The sequence below is a fragment of the Telmatherina bonti genome (assembly GCF_933228915.1).
Source record: "Telmatherina bonti genome assembly, chromosome: 24".
Classification (NCBI taxonomy): domain Eukaryota; kingdom Metazoa; phylum Chordata; class Actinopteri; order Atheriniformes; family Telmatherinidae; genus Telmatherina; species Telmatherina bonti.
The window spans coordinates 19,958,281-19,969,929 of NC_136633.1; the positions used below are offsets into that span (position 1 = coordinate 19,958,281).

The window sequence follows — 11,649 nt, forward strand, 5'->3', positions numbered from 1 at the left end:
TAATCTGTTGACCTGTCCATGATTATTTGAGTGGATATGGTAATAAAGTTCTCACATGTTTTTGCCAGTAGGTTTTTAATTTTTTTACATAAGAGAAATGTTCAAATACACCTTTCATGTAATGGTTTAAATAAAGGTTACTTAAAAGATTCCTTTACATTTAAAAAATTAATTGGAATGAAAGCATAAACTTTATGTAAAAATTTCCCTAAAAATGTACATAGGTACATAAGATATATACATAATGTTTATGTACAAGTTTGCATTGACCTTAATTAAATCTGAATTGGCTTCATGCAATTTATTCTCATTAACTAAATGCAATTAAAAACATTGTGAGGAATATGAATATTTTCATTAGAAGTATGCAATAAAATTGGATGGAAAATTTACATGTAATTAAAATACATAAAGTCTACATTTTTACCTTGATTATTTTTTTGAGTGCACTCTGAGGTCAGGATTCAGACTCTGAGGTCTGGATTTCCTAATGAATAACTGATTGCTGTCCTATGTGCTTCAGGATCCCTGAAGGTCTTTTGCACAAGAGATCCACTAGACTAAATATTCAAATTATACTCTTATAACTCTTATTTTTATTATTATTGCATCATTTTTGTGTTAGTTTAGCTAGATTGTTCTCATTCTTGCATTCTTGATGTGCTAAATGTAACATGATGAATGCAAACCTTGTATGAAACCCCAACACAAGAGGGAAGTTTATTGCACTTGATACATCACGAAAAAGCATCGTATTTTTGACCTGGCAAGCTAATAGCAATCACATTATAGCAGCACTGTTATGAATTCTGTAGTCAGTAAGGATTTGTGTATGAGTGACTGATTTGGACAAAGCTTATTATAACAACTAGCTACGCTAGCACTGTAATGTTTAGACACACTTTCCTATTAAATCTAATGGGAAAATGTGCTCAAACTTTAGGTTGTGTATGTTGTTACCAACTTAACATGCGCAGAACTTAGCTTCCTGATTTGTGGTTTAGTTGAGAAATTTTATTAGCCTTAAAAAAAAAAAGATTTTCTTATGTAATGAGGTCCTGATTTCATGACTGTTGTGTTATTCAAATGTATTTATTGTATTGAGCATCATCCAAGTCTAGTATAACTGAGAAAGGGCAGACCTCCCCAAAGGACAAAAGATGAAAACATTACCCTGAGATACCACCTGTCCTCTGTGCACACTCCTTCTTTATTTGTTTAGCATGCATGCTTTGCAGCTGAACTCCCTTTGTGTTCAGGATGCATACTGTATGAAGGTTAAACCAATGACTTCGTCATTATGGACAGAAATCATAAAGCTGCTACTGATGCACTCACCTTGATAGGAGGCAACAGGATGTTCTTTTCTGCTGCACTCTGCTGGTTTGATTTGTGGCTGCTCGGACAGACATGTAGACCAACAGATGACCAGGACCAGACCACAGGAGGAGAGGGCCCATGGCCCCCACCCTGACGTAACCATAGTTACAACATTCAGTCTTCTATCAGGTCCTCAAGAATTACCTGTCGGAGCAAAGAGAAATTTTTGTTAATCTAAACACAAAGGAACACATTAATCTTGTAAGCAGCCAGTGCAAGTGTCGTTGTTAGTTTTATGTTAGACTCAGCTTAAACTTGATCACCCTCCCTTGTCTGCGTCCCACCTTCCATCCATCTAAATCAGTTTCACCACTCCAGCACCCCACCGTCCCTGTGCTGCCTCTTGTCTGCCTGCTCTTGGTGTTCAGCTCCTCATTGTCAGCGGGACTCAGTCATGGCTAATTCGCCTCAAAAGGTCGGGCCGGCAGTCTCTCCAAAGGCGACTCTCAAACCAAGGGTGCCATCAACAGAGCTCTTTCTGTCTGAGAGGACCTATTGAGAGTTGATCCTGGGCTCGCAGCCAAACAGAGGGCGTGAACTCTGAACTGAAGCGCATGAGGAGTTTTCTGTCTGCATTAAAATCCGTTTATGTACAACAAATCTTCTCAAAGAGTATGATCTGGTGTTGACCTGAGGCACAGGGGTCATGTTTTAGTAAAGGCTTACACTTAAATAAGACTGCAGATTGCAGCCGTATCTAATGCAAAACAAAAACAGATTGAAAGAAAGCAGAGCTGGCATAAACCAACACGTGTTTTTGTATTTTATTCGGCAGTAAGCTGTAAATTGGACTCTGCTCCTGTGCACCTGGTAGAAATGTATGACTGTAGTCTATTAGCAAAGAAAAGAGACTGGAATCTAAGAAGCTCCTTCAGGGAAATTATAAAATACTGGACTTACCCGATTTGTTTAAAAATAATTAACTTAAAAATAGATTTTAAAAAATATATTGTGTAGACCCAAACTATCATTTTTAACTAAATTAAAATGTCAGTTTTTGATGATTAGTGCAGGACTCTAGCCTCTTGTGCATCTATTCATGTGAACCAGTTCAGTAAGCTATGTAGGAGTTTTTCCTCCCATTACCGTTCTCTCCAGTCCTTCTCCTCAAGTTTCAGTTACCTCAGACATTCACAAAGCACCTCGTCCCTTCACACCATCTTCCTGATGCATTCATGGAGCTTGGCTCCAACACTCAGACCTCGGTCCTTTTATTTCCACTTAGTGTAAAGGACAATATGTGGATGCTGGACTTGTGTATAAATTATTATTTCAGTCATAATAACGCTACAATAATAACTGACCATTCATTCAAATGGGTGGATGGATGGATGGATGGATGGATGGATGAATGGGTTGAATGATGGATGGGTTGGTGGATGGATGGGTGGGTGGATGAATGGGTTGAATGATGGATGATGGATGGATGAATGGGTTGAATGATGGATGGATGGATGGATGGATGGATGGATGGATGGATGAATGGGTTGAATGATGGATGGATGGATGGATGGATGGATGAATGGGTTGAATGATGGACGGATGGATGGATAGATGGATGGATGGATGGATGGATGGATGGATGAATGGGTTGAATGATGGATGGATGGATGGATGGATGGATGAATGGGTTGAATGATGGATGGATGGATGGATGGATGGATGGATGGATGGATGGATGAATGGGTTGAATGATGGACGGATGGATGGATGGATGGATGGATGTATTTTTGTTGCTGTTTAGCTGCATAATGACGGCAGAATGGAGCAGCTGAAGTTGTGGAAGAGGTGTCAGTCAAACCACCGTCTGTGTGTAAAAGACTCAGTTATTGGGTCAGTAAAGCTGTGACCAGCTTCACAGAAACTTTTCTTCACAACTATAATGAAACAGAATTCAGTCTACAGCCAATTAAAAGTGTTTCTGTCTTTCATGGTGCATTTAGAAATGTAGCTGTGTTGTCTGTTTTGTTTGTATGTTTTCTAATGTCTTTCTGTGCAGTGTGCTCATATTTCATTTTAATGCTTTTGGTTTGTTTTCTAATACGTCTCCTTGAGTTGAATATGATTTCTAGTTTTGATGGGTTTTTAGGACTAAGGAGTGGTTTTAATTTGTTTGTCTTGTTTTTTATTGGGTTTTTTGATAAATTTAGTTGACTCTTGCTATTTGCTCTTTCGATGTTTTTGTCATTTTGTTTGGTTGCGGTTATCATCTGAACAGTTAGTTTGGATTTAAGCCATAAAGGAGCAGGTGGGGGGGTATCAGCTGTGAGACATGAAAGCAGCTGAAATGACTGATGGAAAACTTCAAGCAGTTTTCAGTCACCTGTGGTCACCGAGGACAAGAAGTTGGACTGCTGAGCACTTTTGATGATAAACTATTTGAAGCTGAATTTATTCTTGTTAGCATGCAGGCAGTTGGCAGCTTCAGGCAAAAAGCAGTGACTGTTTGTGTGTCTGCTGCTCTGGGAGGACTGAGTACGTGCAGAGGCAGAAGTTTTCCAACCTGCTGGGTCTTACATTGCTGCTTAATGAAGCGACAGGAACAGAGCCTGCACCACTGGCCTTTTGTTATGGGCCTGTGCTCCTCTCAACGTGGAAAGGCCGGCTAGTGAGAAGCATAATGTTCTGGGATTCGCCTATTCAGTGGAACGAAGGGGAGAAGGAGCAGATGTCACTGTGATTCTTCAGCTGTGCTCTGAAATGCAGACTGACACTGTCTTGGATAAAAAGCAAAGACAGCACACTCATCATCAAATAGTTTACAAACGAACTTGTGTTTTCAGATCTGCCTGTAGTTGCAGTGTGACCATTGAGAGGTCACGTCTCAGCACTTCAGTCTCCCTTACATCCGCTCACAAGACTGCTGGCACAGCTGCGCACAACTAAATTTCATTTCATCAATTACAAACTAATCAAATTCAAATAATTTTTTTTATTTGTAAAGCACTTTTCATACAAAAAGTAGGACAAAGTGCTTTACAGAAAAATTATTTTTGGCTAAAAACAAGTTTTTACAAACCTGAAACAGTTTTTCAGACTCACACCTGATCATAATTCCTCTCTCTCTCAAATGTACTCATGCACACACACACACACACACCTCTATCTGTTCACACCACTACATATAGATAAAGATTGTCTTAGCATTTTTAAATGTGGGTTTACTGATCAAAAATATTCTTTATGTTTGGATAAGCTGCAAAATATACTGCTGCTGAGCTGTTCTGGATTCATAGAAAACCAGTTTCTCTGCAGCCAGGAACACCTCTGATCAGTCATTCAGGCCGCAGCTTGGGTCTCAAAAACACCACAAAGTCATAAAAACTTATGAGATTAGAAACACAGTCTCGGATTCATGTGACCTGTGTACGCTTGGATTGTAGGGGAGGAAAAAAAAACCCAGAGGAACACGAACATGTGACCTCCACACAGGAGGAGTGCTGCAACCTGCTGCTGTGAGCCACACAACATAAAACTCAATGCATGGATACACACATGTAAGACAGGTGTATACTTTAGCTTCTATTACTGCTCTGTTTACCTGGAGGTTTCTGAACTCCCTCTCTTCGAGCCGACACGTCTTCTGGGGGTTTAAAACTCACACGTTGCGTCACATTGCATACCAAGCTGTCTGAGAATCATTCATCAGTATGCATGGGAGCATTTATTGCATCATGAAAATGAAACTCAGGTCATGGTGATGAAATATGCACTTAAAACTTTCCTAAACAAGCCGATCCCACCAAGACGCCCTGACCACTACTATAAACCACTACATGCATCTTCATCTCAGGACAGCGGTCTGTTGTCCATCATCCCTGCAGATGTAAACATTCTTACAATAGAAACAGCTCTGTTCACTTCCCCTTTCACCTTATATGGACATTTCACCTGCCATTTTATTTACTTTGACATTTATTATGGGCACTTGAGTTGCTTTTGACATCGTTACCCCTTTATGGTGTTAAACTCTTCCCTTTGGATTCATTTACAATTCTTTTTATTTCATTTTATTCTCTTTGAGTGTCTTCTAGGGTCCTTTGCAGCTACAAAGCCAATGAAGATACTGTGTGATGTACCTCAGGGAGTTCCTCAATCCCCAATTTTCCCATTGAGGCATCCTTGAAATGTTTGATCCAAAAGAACCAACTGCACATAATACCGTACCATTATTATTCATTATCCTAACCGCTCGATCCAATGAAGGGTCGCTGGAGCCTATCCCAGCAGTCTTTTGGGCGAAGGGCAATACCGTACCATATAAACTTTATTTATAAGCACTTCAAAACAATTGCAGTGCTGCCCACAACTACTAAAAACTAAAAGACCAATCATAATAAATAACACTGAATGAAGGAACTTTAAAAGCACTCGGAGAGCGCAAACCTCACCAAGGCCTTTAAAAACTTCCTAAATCCAAACGGTGATCCGGATCATCACCAAAATGAAGTCAGGTCTTTCTTTTCACATTTCCAACAATTTCTAAAAATTTAATGAAAACCCGTCCATAACTTTTTGAGTTATGTTGAATACAAACAGACAAAGACATGAATGCCAAGTAAAGCATAACCTCCTTGGCAGAGGTAACTAAATTTCATTGAGGTTAAAAGCCAAATAATTAAAAAGGGGGTTTCGTGGAATTTATCCGATGAGAAATAAATCTATAAATCAACTGTCTTCTGTTCAATTTATTGGGCATGTACAGATGTTGCGGGCGAGAGGTCTCGAGAGCTCTCCACTGCTCAGAGTGCTACAGTGTTCTTTAAGCATACACAAACAACCCTTGCCTGGCAGCACTAGTCAAAACAACTGCTAGCTTGGAGATAACAACAGTCAAAGCTGAAACAGGCCTTGAGCAGAACACTTAGTTTTATGCATGAATCTACTAAAGCAAGCTTACTGAACTACTCTAACTATGCAGAATATATATCTTAATATAACTTAATAAATGAGCAACATATTAAAACTACACTATACGCATAATTCCACCACAGGGGGTTTAAGACAAGTTTTAAAAGAGAAGCGAACAAGTTATAGAGAAGGTTCTGTCCCATCTGAGCTTCCTTTTGGACCTTGGTACCTGCAGGAGGAGCTGGTCAGCTGACCTGAGGGACTGAGAAGTGCCGCAAGACCGTTTTACAAAAAATAAAACCAAACATAAGGATGTGAAAACGAGCTCTAAAATGGACAGACAGCTAGTGAGGTGGTGTACCCTCTTTTATGAGTCCTAGTTAAGAAGAATAAGGGTGCCCTCAACCTTAAGTCTATTCCAATCATCCAAATAGCAGCAAAGAAAGCACTGATCACTATTTCAAAGTGCTTTACTGGGGAGAATAGGTTTTAATTTGGCTAAGAGCTTCAAATGGTTTTTTAAAAAAGGACTTAACGTCTGTAATTTGGCTGTCGAGTTTGAAGTCGGTCTGACCTAAAATCCATATTAATGGTCAGTTTAAAATAAACTATCTGTTAATCTCTGCTGCTGCCTGCAAAGTCCGGCTCCAAAAACATATTTATACGGTGTTGTCAATACACACCAACATGAAAGGTTTTTTTTAAATCTTCATCAACTATTTTGTTTCCCATAATTCATCATGTATGTTGAAACGCTTTCTGCATAAATCTTCCCTAACATCAGGGCCGGATTAAAAGTGCACAGGTCCCTGGGCCCAGAGTGTTCCAGGGGCCCCATTCCCCACCATAACATTGTGGAAATTGTGAATTGTGAAAGGACATTTCTAACATTTCTCAGCCAGTGATACCAATAGCAATACACTAGACACTGTGGTGCAACTATCTGGCTTTTATGTACATTTTGTTTCATGACCAAACTGCTGGTGTTTGCCTTACGTGATCCCCACATGGGCCCCGAGAGGGTGTGGGCCGCTGGGGCCTGTGCCCATAATGCCCATTGGATAATCTGGCCTTGCATAGCATGTCAAACTTTAAAACACAGGATCTGATTTTCATTTCTTATAATATGCAAATGACAAAGTTCAAAAGTGTTGCTCTTCCTTTTAGCTGCCATTTCTGAAGCAGTCAGAGAGCACAGACTTCTGCCGAGCTAGTGTCAATTTTCTCTTGGCGATGATTGTGGTCATTATCTCTGAATAAAAAGCTCTGAAGGCAAAATTATCCCTATCTCCCCATAGTAAAGAACTCTTTGAAAGAAATGCTAAATCCAGACAGTAAGCCGGATCCACCACAAAAGTCTCGTTTTTTATTTAATTTCTGCGATTTCTTGAAAATTTCCCCAAAATCCATCCAAAATCCAGCCTTCTGAGTCACGAGCAGACAGACAGAAAGTCAGACAAACCAACGTTGATGAATACCTGACCTTATCTTGGTGGAAGTAATTACATTCAAACTGAGAAAACAGCCGTCTGAAAGCACCTCGCCTTCCTCCGCTTTGTGGCCGTCAATTACCTTCATTATGTGCTGCAAGGACTCGTCTCAGCCCCTACATTTGCAGGAACTGCGGCTCATTGCCACTTGATGCATTAAGTCTGGATGGTGACTGTTTCTGTCTTCCACAGATTATTTAACTAGAATAATTTTTGAGTAACTAATGGACATACAACCGTAGTGATTCAGCTCACAACTCCAACCCACAACCGCTAAAGTTTCTCCATCAGTTCAGCATCTCAGCAGAAATGTTGTGACACATTAACAGATGTTAGGACAGAGTAACAGCTGAACAAACTTCACTTAGACATAAAGCTTTTCTCCAACTCTCAGTGGCTGGACCAAGTTTGTTTTATTCCTTAAAGATGTTATTTTGGTTTTTTTTTATGTAGCATTTTTAACAACTGCTGTGCTCAAATATCAGACATGAATCAACACAGACATACGTGAAGCTGAACTTCACTGCCTACGCTCATTAAGGATAGGGATGCACCAATACCGATATTAGTATCGGTATCGGCTCAATACCAAGCGTGTGTACTCGTACTTAGTATTAATAAAAGTGCACCGATACCACACTACTCAAGCCAGTGCACATGTGTTTGGTGACATGTTTTAAAAGAGATAAATGCCATGAATGTTAAAATGTGACATTCTTTATTACACTTGAAGTGAGATTTTTTTTTTTTCCTTGTTGAAATTGTTAGATCTGTAATGTTATTAGATTTGTATTAGTGAGGTAAATTCAGAAAGGATGGGTCATTTATTACAACTTGATGAAATCTTACACAGTTATGACAGCAATTATAACCTTAGTAAGAATAACGTTCACATAAACAGATTTGGTATCTGCAAATATCTGCAGATATTCAAATTTCAGATAACGGTATCGGATCTGAACTCCCAACAAGTGGATCGGTGCATCCCTACTTAAGGATAAAGTTATGTGCTTAAAGTATTATATAAAAGGTTAAGACACCATTTTCTAGGTATAGTTAATCACATTTCTCTGTAACTAATTGCCATTTTATGTGGCCCTGCAATTACTCAATGAATGCATATCTTGCCAGGTATTTAGTTACTCATTTAATAAAATATTTCTTTAGAACCGGATCTCCCCGAGATGGTCAAACCTGTATGATTTTGTTCTTTTTCACTTTATCATAGTTGGCCTTTGCAGAGATAATGTTCACGTGTTCTATGATTTAAAGACGCTTTGTGCTACAGCTGCATCATTCCAGACAACTAACTTATTCTTCACCTGCAAGACAAATATTGATATTTTTATTTCATTTATTTATTCTTATTTAACCCTACAACACTAACATAGCATGAGTTTCTAGACTAAATTAATGTAGCATGGGTGAAAATCACCACTAGTGTTCTAGGGTTAACCAGGAAAGTCCCATTAAAATTAAAAACCTGTTATTTTAAAGGAGTCTTAGCCAAGAGGCAGCAAAAAGTTACAGGTATAGACGTGAAAATAGACACAAAAAATGATGAAAAACAATTACAAGTTAATTAGTTGGGGTCAAGTTTTCTCAGTCTGGATCTGAAGACAAACAAAGTTTTGTTGTTTTTTTTAATTCAACAAAAACAATGGGGGTCTAATGTTAGGCAACGCATAGTTCATATACAAAACCCGAGACCCTGGGGGAAAAAACCCAGAAAAAAACCCCCATTAGATTGATATCACCCACCACCCACTCCCACCCTCACCTCCCACTTCAGCCAGTCCTCACTCTGGAGCAGCAGATCAATTTCAGAAAGTCAGGAGGTCCGCTCCTTTTCCAGGAAGGAAACCAGTGGTCGCCTGGTCTTTTCAACTTGTTCAGCTCTGTTTGTTGATGGAGTATCTGATCCTGTCCAGGTGAAGCGTGTCCACAAGTTCCATCAGCCATCTTCTCAGTGTGGGCGCCTCCCTCCCTTTCAAACACCATAAGAATTATCTTCTTAGCTCTGAGAAGATTACTGCAGGGCTTGCGTTGCTGTCTCAACGCATCCAAAGTACCTAAAATTATATGGGTTGGTTCAGGTTGTTTCTGTTCTTTACATATTTCTGATAATAAACTAAACATGTCAACCCAGATAGTTTTGCACACGACAAAACTATGCAAGGGATCAGCTTCTATAGGCCCACATTTATAATATAAGGGTGAGATTTAATGCCAAATAGGATGCAACTTTACTTTTAAATAGTATATTATAAGCAGTATTTTAACTTTACACGTTTTAACAAACCTCACTTGGGCTGTGACTCCTGAAGTATTAAGATACACTTTGTTGTTGCATATATATACTCATGCAATTTCCAAGCAGAGGCCTAAAAATAGGCACAAGGCTGCTTCTCAAATCTTTACATTCATAATTTTTATATGTAAATTCCACTGTTGCGACCTCCTAAGAAGCTCTTTTGCATTTAAAGTTAAAGTCACCCTTTTCAATCACAGCTGCCTCTCATATAAAACAGTAAATGGTTCAGAAAAACAAACTGAACCTGAGATCATTCTGTCTTTTCCCATGGTGTGTCTCACTTGGACCCTTTCAACCCACCGTCTGTTTATGAATGAGCTGATTTGATGAAGCTGTGGGTGAAACTCTCAACAGAGAAGCTGCCGTTTCTTTTCCTGTCAACATGAGCTAGCCCATCATGTCTTTTGTGATGTTTTTTATGTCACTTTTTATTCAAAGGCTTTGAAAATGCATTACAGCTCTTCCACGAACACCAGCGACAAAACAAGCCTCTTGAAACTTCATTAAAATCCAGACAAATGCTCTTTAGTGAGGCGATGTATGACAGCGGAAATAATTACAAGTAATTAATTGTTCATTCAGAAGCCCTGTAATTTGTTCCTCCCTGGCGTCAAAAATAAAAGGAGGGGGGTGCAGCATCTGACCCTTGTACACCAGCCTCTTGTTTAAACTCTGTCCACCCGAGCACTTGGTCTCAGTCCAAATGTCGTGAAAGGAAACAGTGAATCCCTCCCTTTACCTTCTTACACTCATAAACCTGGAATTCCAAACACCAGATTCCTCCTTAAATAAAAAAAAAAAAAAGGCTCAATGAGCATCAGCAGATTCCTGAAATACTCTTTCTGATGCTGCTCCAACTTTACAGTCAGCAAGACCACAACGAAGAAGCAGTGATATCAACATCCAGATAAGTTAAGTTCATGGAGATTTGTTGGAGCAAACGGATGCTAAAAGGGCACCCAAAGTCTCCCCATCAAAATATTCAGAGAGGACCATTTCCGAGGCATCGTTCTCAGCTCCTTCCTACCGGGGTGAATGGCCTCTCTGTGCAACCTGCCAGCTATCTGCCAATGGCTGCTCTCTTTTACAAGTGAATAGACTGAGTTTAGCCACAGTTAAAAAGAAACACTAACGTGCCATGGCTGTCCCAACAATGGCCGCTCGGGTAGTGTGCCAAACATAATGATGCTGGTTTGGCCCCGGAGAGAGGAGGTAGAGAGGAGGAATCTTAAAGAGGCACACAGCTGCACTGATACTTCTCATCCTATCTCCCACCGCTCCTCCCTCCATCCCTTTATCATTAACTCTGTTTCTTTTGATTTCTGGTATAAATGACACAAATGGGAAGATCGAGCTTTTGCAGGATTAATTATTTGAAGGAAAGCTCTTGATTCAAAACGAGCATCCTGTTAGTCCACTTCAAACAACATAAATATAAAGTTGAACTGATTGTTTAGAGCAAAAGAAACTGTTTCTGATTCCTCACCAAAAGTATTATGGTTAAACACAGGCTCAGGTCTGCACTGGTCATTATTTCTATATGAACTGGTAAAAACATACATTAAGCCTATCAAAATGATTCTCTCTGCTGGGTCCTGAATGATGACAAATGTG

The 11,649-nt window shown here is 39.5% G+C and overlaps 1 protein-coding gene across 1 annotated transcript in view; it reads right to left on the reverse strand.

Moving 5' to 3' along the window:
* The window catches only part of LOC306773990 (semaphorin-5B-like), a gene marked incomplete at both ends in the record, with an annotated part of 25,951 nt that extends 24,468 nt beyond the window's left edge, over nucleotides 1–1,483 (reverse strand). The window contains one exon of the mRNA XM_079263951.1: nucleotides 1,339–1,483. Coding sequence (XP_079120077.1) covers nucleotides 1,339–1,483 — 145 coding nt within the window. The remainder of the gene's footprint in view (nucleotides 1–1,338) is intronic.
* Between the last annotated feature and the right edge of the window lie 10,166 nt (nucleotides 1,484–11,649).